The sequence below is a fragment of the Pipistrellus kuhlii genome, unplaced genomic scaffold (assembly GCF_014108245.1).
Source record: "Pipistrellus kuhlii isolate mPipKuh1 unplaced genomic scaffold, mPipKuh1.p scaffold_m20_p_42, whole genome shotgun sequence".
In the NCBI taxonomy this organism is placed as follows: Eukaryota; Metazoa; Chordata; class Mammalia; order Chiroptera; family Vespertilionidae; genus Pipistrellus; species Pipistrellus kuhlii.
In genome coordinates, this window is record NW_023425543.1 from 642,134 (window position 1) to 656,475 (window position 14,342).

A 14,342-nucleotide genomic window follows, 5' to 3' on the forward strand; every position below is an offset into this window, starting at 1 on the left:
ACTGCCAGGGTGGCGAGCAGCCGGGCTGGTCCCAGTCGTAACGTTGTTGGGCCGGGGCTGCGCTGACACAGGCAGCTGTCAGCCCGCAGCTGCGCACACACCCCCTGCCTGTCTCCCGCAAGCGGAAGGCTCTCCGTAACCAGCAGCGTGAAGTGTCAGCGTCACCCGCGCACGTGAGAGAAACCGGAGCCTGCTGGGAGGGAGCTGTTGGCGTGTCAGGGACACGTGGTCCGTCCTTGCTCCGGGCTGCCGCACGTGTGGTTTGTGTGCTCACAGAGTAGTCAGAGTGCGGGGCCCAGCATTGTTAGCTTCGTCTTACCAAGCTGACTTGACTGAATGACAGTAAGTGTGCTCAGGACCCATATTCTGTAGCCGATCAGAAAGAAACACAAAGCCTCTCGTTTGGAGGACGCTGCGGTCTCTTGCAGAAAGAGAATGTCTCCACCACGCGACACGCACTCTTTTATGCCAGGATCCATGTTGCGGGTGCCTTTCTGGACTTGAAGTTTATCATCTGCTTTCCCTTTTCACCTCAGCTGCCGGGAAACTCGGGCCCGGCTCAGAGCCCGACGCGGAGATTAGTTCATCTCAGGCTCCTGGGAACAGAGACTCCTTTGCTCCCTTTTAAGGAGAGTCTGATTGTTCACATGTTTACATAGATGTTCTCCCAAATCCTTTAAACATGGGTGGAACTCTGGGGTGTAGACCCTCCCCCCCCAAACTGCAAATAAGTGTTCAAACAGTGAGTGATCATAGCAGCGCCGTTTAAAATAGCCAGTGGTGGAAACGACCCTGGTGTTGAGCAGCTGTTGGGTGGTTAAACAGAATGTGGTACATCTACAGTGGGCTCTTACTCAGCGAAGGACGTTCTGACATGCGCTGAAACATGGGTGATCCCCGGGCACATTGTGCTGGCCGAAGTAAGGCCGACACATCACACGCGTGTGATTCTGTTTACATGAGATGTTGGGATTAGGGAAAGCCACAGGGGAAGAAAGATTGGCTGAGGGGTGACGGCTCAATGTTGTGTTTTTGTTGTTGTTGTTTTGGGTGAGGAGAATGTTTTGGAATAGGAAGAAGCCGTGCTAAATGCCACTAAACGATACACTTTGAAGGTTAATTTTAAAATGATGTGGGTTTTATCTCAATAAGAGGGACCATTGCATTGAAATAAAAAATGAGTGGGATGTACAAACCCCTTAAATAAAAATGAGGCGTTGGGGTCTGCAAAAGCATTGGCTGTCTTGGCCTCGGAAGGCGTGTCTCCCTCCTCATTCAAAGCTGCCACTCATGGGAGATGGCACCTGACCTAGGTGCCCATCCTTTGGTCAAAGGCAAGTCACTGGCCACCATCTCAGGGTGAACTTCACGCCCCATTGGTAAACAAGTAACAGTACTGGCTGCTGTGAGGGCAGGCCTGGGCTTTCTCATGAACTTGACTGAGATGAACTTAGAGGGATTTCCGGGTCTGGGTCTGATTCTGGGTGTTGGCAAGTCTTTACAGCGACGGCTGTCCGTCTGAGCAGCTCCCGCTCCTGCTGGTCAGTGCCCGCTGCCAGCTCCCTCCCGCCACCAGCTGTGACCCTGAGCCTCGGGCTCCGCCACCTCCCCCTTCTGTCCCTCTGGCCCCTGGGCCTCCTGCTGCTGCTGGTCTCCGGGTTGCAGTGTGGTTCTGCTTGGTTTTACAGCGATCCTGGCAGATCTCTGGGTGCCCAGCAGTTCCCTCGGTCACTTTCCCGGTTGGATTCTGGTTGGCAGCCTCCAGGGACAGACAACCTGCGTTCGGATTGGCCTTATTCTCCGTGCACACCTTTCTCCTGTCCACTGTAGGCAGCTGACCCGCTGTCAGGACCCCGGGCCCTGGCCCAGCACATGCCCTGTGCTCAGTCACAGGAAAAGAGGAAGGGCCCTTAGCCCCTTTCCCCCGGGAGCCTGCAGGGTCGCACCCAGGCCCTGCCTGAGCGTTTCCTGCTCACCGTCTGCGCTTGCTCCTGGCGGGACCCATAAGGGTGGTCTCTGTCTCGACCGTTTTGGCCTGGGGCCTCGGAAGTTCTGTCTCTCACCTCCATGGTGATCCCAGGCCTGGGGGACGTGAGGGCCCTGCAGCTGGTGGCCACACTGCACACACCGACGTTCCCCTGGCGGCACCACCTCTCAGGAGGAGTGTCATGCTGAGGAGGGCGTGGCGCCAGAGACAGAGGTGGCCCTGGAGGACTCCCAGGGACAGGTCTGGGGTCCGGCCGGCCACACCTTGACAGGGAGCATGAATGAATGAATCTCTTGGCATCAAAGGGCCCCTCTCGCCTGTCACCCTCCAACCAGCAGTGCAGAGCGGGTCGCCGAAGCACTGACTCACTCGGGTTCTCAGGTTCTGCCGTAGAGCACCAGCCTCTGTCATCGCCGCCAACTATGACTTCAGAAGGCGCAGGTCGCTGGCTGGGAGAGGAGCTGGGCGCTGAGTGCGGGAGGGAGCGGAGGAAGCAGGGGGATGGGTGGCCGGGGAGGGCGGGAGGAACCCAGCCAGGCTGCTGAGAGGCAGGAGGTGGTGAGAGCAGCGCCCCACCTCCCCATTGGGGACTGGAATTACAGAGGGCCTGGAGGGCTCACGCAGCAGGCAGGAAATGCTCTCGGAGGTGTTTGGGGTGCTAGTGCCTGCACCTGGACCTGCTTCAATGAGAGAGATTGCAAATTCCCCTCACAGCGCCCAAGGCGTCCCGGGGCTGGGATTGCGAGGGCTAATGCCACTGTGCCCTCCTTAAGGCCTCGCATGTGAGCCCAGTGCTGAGTCTCTGAGGGACCTGCCTCACTCCCTGCAGCTCCCAGCCCTGCCCGCCTGCCTGCCGTCCGTCTCCATCCGGGGCCTCTTCTCGGTGGCTTGTCACGTCCCGCTTGCTGTGCAGGGAGCACCAGCGCCACCACCGGTGCGATCTTGTCTCTCTGATAGCTACCTTGACGAATCGCTCTGACACCCTCAGGTTCCAAGGATAATTATTCCTGCAAAGTCAAGGACTGCCCCCCCCCCCCCCCATGACCTGGAATGACCCTCCAGCAGTGACCTTGGAGCGACTGTCCCGCATTAACGAGCGGCAGAGTGGCAGTGAGGACATCTGCCCGTTTAATAGGGGAAAATATTGCCTTCGTGAGGCTCTACGCAACGCACTTGAGCTTAATGCTCACTTAGCAGCTCGCCTCTGGAACTTCCATGTTGAGTGAATTACGTGCTCCGGGCTGGTAGTGATTAGAGAAGTGATAAGTGCTTTGTAATTCAGTAAAGGGTGGCCTGGCCATTTCATATTTTCCTAAGGAAATTGGCCACCCGATGGCCGGTGCTCCGGGGACCCGGGGGCCAGCTGATCCCAGGCACGGAGCTCGCAATGCTGGATCCCTGTCGGGCCAGCTGCTCTGGCCGGGGCCAGACTCCTCTTGTCCAGACGGTCCCCTCCGAGGCCACTGGGGAGACAGGGTCCCTCCCGCCTCAGGCTGCTCTGCTCCTCATCAGAGCCCTGCTCGCTCCTGCTTCAAAGGCTGCGGCTCCTCGGAGGGGCTGGAGGTTCTACAGTCCACGTGGTTCAGGCCTCATCACTCCAACCCCATGAGCACGGTCTTTTTTTAAAGTTTGATTTCAGAGACAGGAAGAGAGAAACATCCGTGATGACAGAGAATCATTGATTGGCTGCCTCCCAACCACCCCCCACGGGGGAAGGAGTCTACAACCGGCATGAGCCCTGACTGGGAATTGAACCGAGACCTCCTGGTTCCTGGGTTGATGCTCAGCCACCTCCCTACTCCTGACACTTGAACTCTGGCCCATGGGCCATGCAAGGCCTTTGGGGGGTCCCCTTCCCCCAAGGCCCCACCTCATTGCTGCGCTCTGCAGTGACTCCCTGATTGCATGTTGAACGGTGTGCCCAGGGCCACATCCCTTCTCTGATACCAAGTTCAAGGTGTCAGTGGGGCCTGGCCGGGGTCTCTGGGCTGCTCAGTGGACCAGGGGGAGGGCCATGCAGGGGGAGAGCGTGGGGCGTACTTAACCGAGGTCGCTGCCCGGGTCGGAGGTGAGCGAGTGGTGAACGAGACAGATTCGGTCCCTTCCCCATGCATCATCGTTTCAGCGCACACACTGACGACAAACACATAATCAAATAACCCGATAAGGCAATTACCGCTGGTTCGTAAGGCTGTGAAGGACGTAAACAGGGGCTGTGCCAGAGCGCAGCTGGAGGGGAGGGCTCTCCGAGAAGGTGACCTTTGAGTGAGGGGGAGGGGTGACAAGGAGCTGGGAAGGGTGTTTCCTGGACGTTAGGGTTGGTATAAATACACACACACACACACACACACACATATATATTTTTTTTGTTAATCCTTCCCTGAGGGTATTTTTCCATAGATTTTTAGAGAGAGTGGAAGGGAGGAGGACAGACAGAGAGAAACATCGATGTGAGAGAGACACATCCATTAGTTGCCTCCTGCACATGCCCTGACTAGGGCTGGGGTTCAAGCTTGCAACCGAGGTACATGCCCTTGACCAGAATCGAACCCGGGACCCTTCAGTCTGCAGGCCGTGGCTCTAACCACTGAACAAAACAGGCCAGGGTGGTCGGGCCCGGAATCCAGGGGAAGGTGCTGGCAGAAGGGCCAAGGGAGCTGTTCCTACAGGACCTTTGGGCCAAGTCCCGGCGTCGGATTTTATTGTCGGAGCCAGGGGAGTGGTTTGAGGGGTTCGGGCTGGGGAGAGGGCGATGGCTCTGGTGTGGAGACTCAGGGAGAGAGACAGCGGGGGTGGGGGCCAGGGAGCTGGGGATGGGTGCGCAGGTGAGAGGTGTGCTCCCTCGTGTGCCGTGTGCCCCAATCCCAGGTGAAATGCCGCTCCGGGAAGCTAGGCCTTCTGTCTGGGGAGGGTTTGGAGGGTGCTCCCTGACCTTGTTCCTGTGGGGAGACCGGGCCGCTCAGCCCCACAGAGCACAGGGCTTGCACACGCCTCCCCAGCTCCTGGTGCGTGCGCTGGGCTGGATCAGGACGCCAGCTACCATCTGTCCGATGCAGGAATCCGATGTTCCTTTCTGCCGCCCTGGGTCCCGGGCGAGGACGGGCTGGCGTGGTCCCGGCGAGCAGGTGCTGGGGGAGCTGTGGGCACTCGTGGGTACCCTGGAGCTGTCCCCCCAGGGGGGCTCCGGGCACCGGCTCTGGGGCGAGGGAGGGCGGGCACGGGGCTGGCGCGATCCGACATGGCTTCCCCGCCGCCCTGGTGCCTGCGCTCCGTGGGGCTGCTGCTTGGGACAGTTTGTTTACAATGCTAAACATATCAGATAATTGAAAGCTAATGCTGCTGTCTGGATCACTAGACATAATATGCCTGGATAACAAATCAATTTCCTCATCGCCCCACAAGGCTTCCAAGTCAGAGGCACAGCATGTTCCGTGTGCGTGCATGCGTGTGCGTGTGTGTGTGTGCACGTGCTCTCCATCACTGACTGGGTATTTGGGAAGTGGAATTCCAGGCTGCTTTCCCAGGTGCCAGCTCCATCCTTCTGTGTGGGTCTGCATCCCAGGGCAGGATTCGGTGAGGCGGGCAGGGCACCTCGGCTCTGACGGGCCACAGACAGCCTGGAGAGAAGGGACATCTGTCCGCGGCCTTGCTCCCCGAAGCTCAGTGTTCCGTGCCGGGCGGACAGGAGCTCATGTACCAAACCACGTGCGTGCGGAGCGCCAGCTCCCACTGCCTCCTGCCGGGCGCAGCCCCGAGGCCGGGCCCCGGGGCGGCGTGTTAGCGGTGCCACCAGGTGCCACCAGGGGCGTGGGGATGGGGACACTGCCTCCCAGCAGACTTCACTCACCTGGCGACCTCCATCAGAGAGGGGGTGGGAAGCCAGGGCAAACACTACGTGTGTGTGTGTGTGTGTGTGGGGGGGGGATACATGTGTGTGAGGATCTCCTCGTATCCCCTTCCACCCCAGTTCAGCTTCTGTTTATTCTCACTGAACACAGAGTTCCCACCATAGTGAGGGAACCAGCTGCTCACCGCGCAGGTGCTGGGCACGGACCCTGGAGGGAGGTGCGGGCACCGCCTGGGCCAGTCCTCACAGCATCTGGGCTTCCCAGGAAGAAACAGGACAGGAGGGGCTGGACCAACTGGTCCAGCGGCTTTCCAGTTCAGAGTGTGGGGGGGAGGGTCTTGTCCAGGTCAGCCCGCCCCCAGGGTGCCCACTCCTGACCTCTGTGCTCCCAGAGGCCGCAGAGCAGTGGCTGAGGCACCATGGAAGGGGGCGGGGCCCTCCAGCAGGTGCTCAGGGGGTGATGGCCCCCAGCCCGACAGCAAAGAAAGTGCCAGAACACCATTGGGCGGGGATGCAGGAGCCTCAGCTTCAGGAACTGGCTCAGGGCGGGGCCGTCTTGGATGGGGCACACATGCGGGGGGCACTGTGTCACCGTTCAGCAAGCTAGTTATGGTCACCCAGGATCATTAAGAAAATGACGCCCAGCTGGCATGGTGGAGCGTCGACCTATGAACCAGGAGGTCATGGTTCAATTCCCGGTCAGGGTACACGCCTGGCTTGCGGGCTCGATCCCCAGGAGGGGGCGTGCAGGAGGCAGCCGATCAGTGATTCTCTCTCCTCATTGAGCACACGGGCTTTGCAGTTAAGGTTAGTTGTCCGGGAAGTCTGGTTACCAGGCAGCCGTGAGACGCGGCAGTGAGATCGCTGAGATCAGACAGTGAGGGCGGAGCCGGGCCTGCACAGCTGGAGGCAGGCCTTCTCCGTCCCTCCCGCTGACCCCCGGTCTGGCCGAGGCCCCAGGTGACCGCGGTGCCGTGCCCTTCCTGGGCCTCCCCAGCAGCCTCCGTCCCCTGGCGTTCCTGCGCGTACACTCAGCCGCCGGCCTTATGAACAACCGAAACGTATCCACATGACGTGTTTTTAATTAAAATACGGGTCACACAGTCTGCGCCATCTAATTTCTCTGTGCGTGGAGGTTGCCAATTCATTTCCACGTTGGCACGGAAGCTCGGCGGGATTGATTCTAGCGCCGGGGGACGCCGTGTTTTCTGTGGACGTGGCCGTTCATATCTCCCTGTGCCCTAGCTCCGTGGTGGGCAAACTGCGGCTCCCGAGCCACACGCGGCTCCTTGGCCCCTTGAGTGTGGCTCTTCCACAAAATACCACGGCCTGGGCGAGTCTCTTTGGAAGAAGTGGCGTTAGAAGAAGTTTAAGGTTAAAAACTGTGGCTCCCCAAAGAAATTTCAGTCGTCCTGTTGGTATATTTGGCTCTGTGGACCAATGAGTTTGCCGACCACCGGCCTAGCTCTTCCCCGAGGGGTGTGAAGGGCCCATGTGTGGTTTGGGGGTGTCTGCCCCAGACCTGGGCCCCGTGAATGGACGGATGAATGAGTGCACATCGCGGGAACGCTGTGATCCGCTTGTAGATCATGTGAGCCGATGGCCCGGCGGGTACGCTGGCGGGTACGCTGGTGGGGGATGGGGCTGGCACAGGGCCTCCTCCCCCAGGCCTGCTTTTCATCAGACATGGATCTGGGTCCCCACCCCGCTGGCACCAGGTCCAGTCAGCTGCCGGTGGCTGCAAGCTTCCAAGAGAAGCCTTTGGCCTCGGAGCTGGCCACCGAGCTGGCCACCTGGTCCCCGGCCCCAGCAGATGCCCGCGTGTCTGGCTGCTCAGCAGGGGCCCCGAGAGAATGCGCTGCACGTGGCTCTCGGCATAGCTCGTCACCGCGGCCCCGAAACGCTTCCCGCCGCCAGCCACTGCCCCTCGGCCTTCCTGGCTCCGGCTGCGCGTGGCGGCAGATGGCGGGGCCACGGGTGCTGGGGAGGGAGGCGACGTCTGGGGACGGTGGTTGCCACTTCTCGGGCCTGGGTGTCCCGGGCGAGCTGTCACCTCCCTGCACTTCGAGGCCACTGATGGGAAAGTCGGATCCACGGAGGGTGTGTGGGCACTGACTCTGCCTAGCCTCCTGGGGCATCTTGGGATTGAAAACTGCCTGGCAGGTGTGGGACCCACATGGGAACTGCACCCAGGTTTCTCTGGCTCTCGAGCCAGCGCGCCTTTCCGTGGCCCCTGCGCTGACCTGACCCCCGCCTTTCCTCCCATAGACACATAGAGAACTGGCGCGGCCTGCACACGCTCAACGCCGTGGACATGGAGCTGTACACGGGCCTGCAAAAGCTGTGAGTGCGCGCCCGCCCCGGGGCCTCTGGGTGCTGGGATGAGGGGGGGGCTGTCCATCTGCCTCCTGGGCCGGGGGAGGGCACTGTCTGCACTTCTGGGGGTTCCTCTGTTAGTGGAGGTGGCACTGCCCACTCAGGGAATTGGGGGGCTTGAAAGGCCAGCCCCTCCCACTGGTGCATTGCACTGGGCCTGCAGGGGCAAGGGGTCTGCGGGACATCTCCCCCGTGGCTCAGGGGTCGAGGCAGGACCCTCTGCGGGGCTAACGGGCCCCATGGAGCATGAAGTTCCCCTGCCTCCTCCTCAGGACTGCAGTGCTGGTGGTTGAGGGGCGAGGTTTGGGGGTGGGGGAGGCCCCAAGGGGGAGCCCCGCTCTCCTGCACCTGCCAGTCTAGGAAGAGGACAGCTGCCAGCACTGCCCACCCACATCCCGAACCATCCCCCGGTCCCATGGGGGGTGAGCCCGATCCCTCACTTGGCACCCTCAGTGGGTATCATCGGTGCCCCATGGTGCCCAGTGGTACCCGTGATGAAGTGAGTTCACGTCAGCGGGGCGGCTGCCGGTCCGGGCCTGGCCTGGCCTCCTGTCGCCCTCGGCCTGCAGTGGATGTCCCTCTGTCCCCTGAGCTCTGTGACCTCTCTCTCCCTCCAGGACCATCAAGAACTCAGGACTTCGGAGCATCCAGCCCAGAGCCTTTGCCAAGAACCCCCACCTGCGCTACATGTGAGTAGAGCGGGGTCCAGGCCCTGGGTGGGGCTCGCCTGAGGTGCGTGCTTTGCAGCCGGAGGCGTGGCCATGGCCCGCAGGGGGCCCGGGGCCAGCTTTTTCCCGGGTGTTTATTTTATAGGGGACCTGAGGTTTAGTGCAAAGCATCCCAGGGGGAGCGCTTCTGACCTCTGACAAGCCTCCCTTTTCATACTGGGCCACACAAAGGCCACAGAGCCAGTGCCTGCAGCGTGCCCGGTGCGGGCAGTGCAGGTGCAGGTGGGGACCACGTGTCCCTTCTGACGGAGCCACAACGCTCCCAGCTGACGGCTGCGCTGGGAGGCGGGACTTCCTGCTGCGTGTGGAGGTGGGGCTTCCTGCTGGCAGATGTGCTGATTTTTATTTTATTTTCCCAAGAAGAGCTGAAGTTCTAGTAAACCTCTCAGTTTAAGCCCTAGCAACTAAAAGTAAAACCACTCGGCCCCATGGGCCACACAAGCCTGCTGTGGGCAGATGCCATGTGGGCACATGCTGCAGGAGAGTAGCCCTCAGCATGGGGATGGTGGTGAGGGGAGCTCTGTCTCCGCTGGGGCAGTGGCGTTCTGACATTGTGTCGCCTGCAGCTCTCCGGGCAATCGGGAGGGCTTTGGGGCTGTCACGTTTCCAGGGGCCACAGAAGAGGGAGCCGGGCTGCATCCGGGTGACGGGAGCCTCTGAAGCCGGTTGCACTGGGGCGCCTTAGACTTACCCTGAGGTCCCAGACGGTGACCCACCGTCTCTTTGGGGATGATTTGCCCTCTGCTGGGTGGCGAGTGACGGGCCGATGAGCTTTACGAGGTCCCCAGGCTCCGGGGTCAGAGTGTCTGCTGGGACTCAGGACTGATGGACCTGGGAAGTCTGCCCAACCCTGGACCACGTCTACCAACACTGTTGACCTTGGGTTGTCGGCCGAGTCCTCCAGCCCCACTCTGCAGCCGGCTCAGCCCTCCCTGGTCGGGGCGAGTTAACCTCTGGCCTGGCTCACACGCTGGCCGGTCTCCGGTCTGGGGTTGCCTGAGTAATGTCGCTGCACTGCACTCACAGGAGGGCATTTTCTTTCACCCGTAGAGCACCTCATGGTTCCCTCAGTGCTTCCTCCTACGTGATCTCATTTAATGCCAGGAGGATCCTGGGTGGAGGACTGTGGTGCAGCCTCATTCACAGACCCCGAGCCCTGACTTGTAAGGAGCAGAAGTAGGTTGCCAATAAATCCTCTTGATTCTCTTCCCAGGGGTCTTTCTGCTCTTCCTCCTGGGCCAACAGGGCAAGCATTTTCCAAACAGTTCCTAAGATATTTAGAAAATTGTGTCACAAAAGGCTGGCATCAGAAGAGAGGGGGGGAAGGCTCACGTTGGTTAGGGATTCCCTGGGCGCCCAGGACTGTGCTGGTGCTTTTGCAAAGCCAGCCTCACTCCTCACAGGAACGGACGGCCGGGTTCTGCTGTGCCCATTTCACATACGAGAACATCGGGGTTTGCAAGTCACCCCTGACTTCCCTCAAGGTTGAGTAGCTGTTAGCGGAATAGCCAGGACTTGGCCTCTAGGCATGTTTTGTCTCTCTCTAGTTTTCACAGTCACTCTTGTGAGTGGAGAGAGTAAGAGCCAGAGAGAGCGAGAGCGAGAGTGATTTCCCAGGGGACTTAGCGCCAGCCATCCTCAGACAGCTCTGTTGAGATAGCAGGTCTCCTTTCTTCCCTTATTCAGGTCAAACGCTGTAACCACAGTCGCACTGCAGCCTGGATATCTTTATTATAGAAGGTTTCTGAGCGTTAGCCTCTGGCCCACTTATTTCCAAGAATATGTACCGTAAGAGTCCGGCAGCCGAAATAATTCTCTCCTCCCTCGGAGTTGTGGTGCCGGGCCTCTCTCGTGTTTAGATTCTTGTTTCCCCCGAAGACGCTCTGGGTGCCTTTTAAGCCATTTCTCTCTGTCTTGGGCAAACGTGACCTTGATCTTCAGCTGTGGGCGTGTGATGGGTGAGGAGGGGAGGGTGTCCTGATTTCGGCACCATTAAGTCAGCGACACTAGGCGGAAGGGAGGGGAAGGGGCTGGAGTCCCAGCCCTCTGGGGACATGAAGGCGACAGATTCCCCTCAGTTCCCCGGATGGAGACACAGTAAGACTGATTGGTTATGTGTTATACATCACTCAGCTCTTTCTCCTTGGAACACCCCATCCTGGGCCCCAGGACAGTGGGGTAGCGGTGACATCAGTAGGCGTTTGTGTCCCCCCTGCCCCTTGCCTCTGCGTAGAGACCTCCCTCCGAGTCCCAGCGGGATTGTCCCCCGGCACCCTGGTCCCCGCATGGCGTCCCACGTGCCCTCGTCTGCTCCGCGTGGAGGACACAGCCATGGAACTCCGTGCAGCTCACAGGCAGGAGCGTGGGCTCTGAGCTGGAAAGGCCAGGGTTCAAATCCTGCGTCTTCCGCGTCCTGCTTGCGCGACCTTGGGAAGCTGGTGAAGGTCATGAGTTTGAGGGGATTGCTCTACCCTCATTCGGGATGCGCTTATGACAGCGACGACTTCCTGCCCGCTCATTGGCCTCTGATTTCATAGGGAGAGGAAGCTGGAGGGGGCTCAGAGTCAGCCTCCCAAGGGCACATCCCGTCCCTGCCCCCACCCTGCCCTGTGGACTCCTGGTGAACTTCCCTCCTGACACGGACAATGTCAGGCTCAACCTGGCCCAAACACGTCTTGATTCAAGGTCACGGCCTCACTCCCACCTGTGTTCCCTCCGGGTTTCTTGTTAACCCTTCACCTGCACCCCTCCCACCGTTTAATTCACCCGTCCCCGAGAGATGTGCCCCCATCAGGCCCTCGCCCGCATGCTGCCGTCTGAGTTTGCGTCAGCGTCCTCTCTGCTGGCTCCATGGTGACGGCCTCCCGGGGGCTCCCTTCCCTCCACTTTTGTCCCTTACATTCATCCTGGCCCCGTTTCCAGAGTGACATTTTAAATACATAAAGTCAGTCGTGCTACCTCGCCGCACACGGCCCTCTGATTGCTTCCTGCTTTCCTTAGGATAGAAGCTACGTCCCCTCCTTCCTGCCCTCCGCCCCGGCCCCCTGCTGGGCCCGGGCCCTCTTTCAGCCCCTCAGCCCCTCGGAGCCCCATGCTCGCAGGTGGTTGGCGCCTCCTCATCCTTCACTCTGATGCCACCTTCTGAGCAAGACCCCCTGCCCCTCCACCCAATCTTCGTGGCGCTCTCCTCCTACTCCTGTCCCTCTTCATCTCCTCTTGTGGCTTCCTCGTCCCCCCCCAGCTCATATTTCTGGGGACTGGCTGCCAGCATCCTAAGTTCCTTCATGGTGCTCTGTCTTACCCCCCCCCCCGCGAGGAGGTAAACTCCCATAAGCGGGCCTTTGTGATGGTCACAGCTCGCTCCAGCGCCCAGGAGCACGCCAGCAATGGGCGGAGTATAGGGGGGACTCTAGTCTAACGTGGTCACTCTGTGGGCGGCAGGATGGATGTCCAGGGTGGAGAGCGCCCCGACCAAAATCTCACAGGTAAGCCCAGGGCCGAGGTCTCACATTCAGCTCTTGGCACTGTTTTTTTTTTTTTTTTTTTTTTTTTTAAATCATCATCTAAGGATATGTTTTATTGATTGTTTATAGAGAGAAAAAGGGGGAGAGAGGGAAACATCAATGTAAGAAAGAGAAATTGACCAGCCTCCCGTATACACACACCCTGCCTGGGACTCGAACCCGTTACCTTTGATGTGCAGGACCATGCTCCAGCCGACAGAGCGGCCCAGCCAGGACGGTGCTGTCTTTGGACACTCCTTCCACTGTGTTGCCCTGGTGACTTCCTGGGCTCTTCCTAGCCCAGCTCTCAGACTTCTGGGAGGGCAGGAAGGCGCAGTCCTGTTTGAAGGAAGGACATACGGGCAGGTGTCCTGTGCCCGGCATTGACATACAGCGCTGGACAAGAGGGACCGGCACACGGCAGCATCGCTGCTGAAATGTCACATGAACATGTGCCACGGAGGCAGCTGGTCTCCTGGAGCCTTCTGCTTGCCTCGCTCCACCTGCCCACCAGCCGACGGACCCGGTGCCCGCGCCGCGGCCTCTGACGGCTCCCGTCAACCCCTGTGCTGGTTTTGCATCTTAAACCACACGGCCCGAGTTTACATTCTGGTTCCACCACCTCCCTGTACATCCTGGCCGAGTTCCTTAACGTATCTGCATATCTGAGCCTTAACGTCCTCCTTTGGAAAATGGGATAATATGGTCGTTAGCCAGATGAAGATGCTAATGCCTGGGAAGCATTGAGAGAGGAAGGGAGGGGGGCGGGAGGGTGAGAGACAGAGAGAGAGAGAGAGAGAGAGAGAGAGGTAGACACATCAGTGATGAGAGAGAATCATGGATCGGCTGCCGCCTGCATGGTCCCTACTGGGGATGGAGCTCTGATAGAGAATTGAACCCTGACCTCCAAGTTCAAGGGTCAACCCTCAAGCAGTGAGCCACACCGGCTGGGCCTGGACTGAACTTGAAAGCTTGGCTATGATCTTGTCAGCCTTGCCTCCCAGAGACTGGGTCTGAAGCTGAGTAAGCACTGGAGCCTCCGGCTGTGTATCTCCTGGCCTTGGAGGTTAGACGGCGTGCCCGTGTTTTCCAGCTTTGTTTATTCTCAGTCGATTTTCTTTTCTCCCCCCGCCTCGAGGCTTCATTACTCCCCGTCTGTCCATATCCCTCCCCCCCATTGTTCTCGTTAGGGACAGCTTAGAAAATGAGATTAGTCCCTGGCTATTTTGGGTCATCATTAATTTCTGTCCCTCTCCATTCCTTAGCAGGCTGGCAGCCTCCCGTCTCCCCCTTGTTCCTTCTTGATGGATTGTCGCACGTCTCTCTCCTTCCCCACTTAACCCCGTGCCTCTTGGGGCTGCTGGCCTTGGTCCCGAGGGGCCTCAGGGACCATCCGTCGCCATGTTCTGGATTGGAGAGCAGAGGCGGTTACTCTACAGCACATGTGTCAAACACAAGGCCCGCGGGCCAAATCCGTCCCGCCAGGCCTTGCAATGTGGCCCGCACAGCGCTGTCATCACTGCACTCCGCTGCGTTTCCATCACAATGACAGTTTATGACTGTTCAGTAAACCATTCGGCCCGCGATTTAGGCTGGATTTTAGATTTTGGCCCCTTCTCTGACTGAGTTCGACACCCCTACTCTACAGTGTGACAGGGACCCACACACCACGAGAGGACACCTGGTCCTCCTGGTGCGCCCAGCTGTGCCCCAAGGGGCAGGCAGCTCACCCCGCACCCCCGGGAGGCAGGCAGCTCACCCCTCACCCCTGGGAGGCAGTGGGGCTGCCACACCACATGACAGCTGTCCATCTCCAGTCAGCAGCCGATGCCCAGGTTTGCATGAGCAACGGTGAGCTCCTTATTTATTGTGCGGAAAAGAAAACAAATTAAGGCATTGTA

General features: G+C 59.4%; 1 protein-coding gene across 7 annotated transcripts in view; it reads left to right on the forward strand.

Moving 5' to 3' along the window:
* The window catches only part of NTRK3 (neurotrophic receptor tyrosine kinase 3), a 170,811-nt gene that overhangs the window by 22,946 nt on the left and 133,523 nt on the right, over window positions 1-14,342 (forward strand). For all 7 annotated transcript variants that reach the window (XR_006739867.1, XM_036411849.2, XM_045572010.1 and 4 more), the window contains exons 3-4: window positions 8,103-8,177; window positions 8,828-8,899. Coding sequence is in view for 6 of the 7 variants with exons in the window: in XM_036411849.2 (XP_036267742.1) it covers window positions 8,103-8,177; window positions 8,828-8,899 (147 nt within the window). In the remaining variant the exon portion in view is untranslated. The remainder of the gene's footprint in view (window positions 1-8,102; window positions 8,178-8,827; window positions 8,900-14,342) is intronic.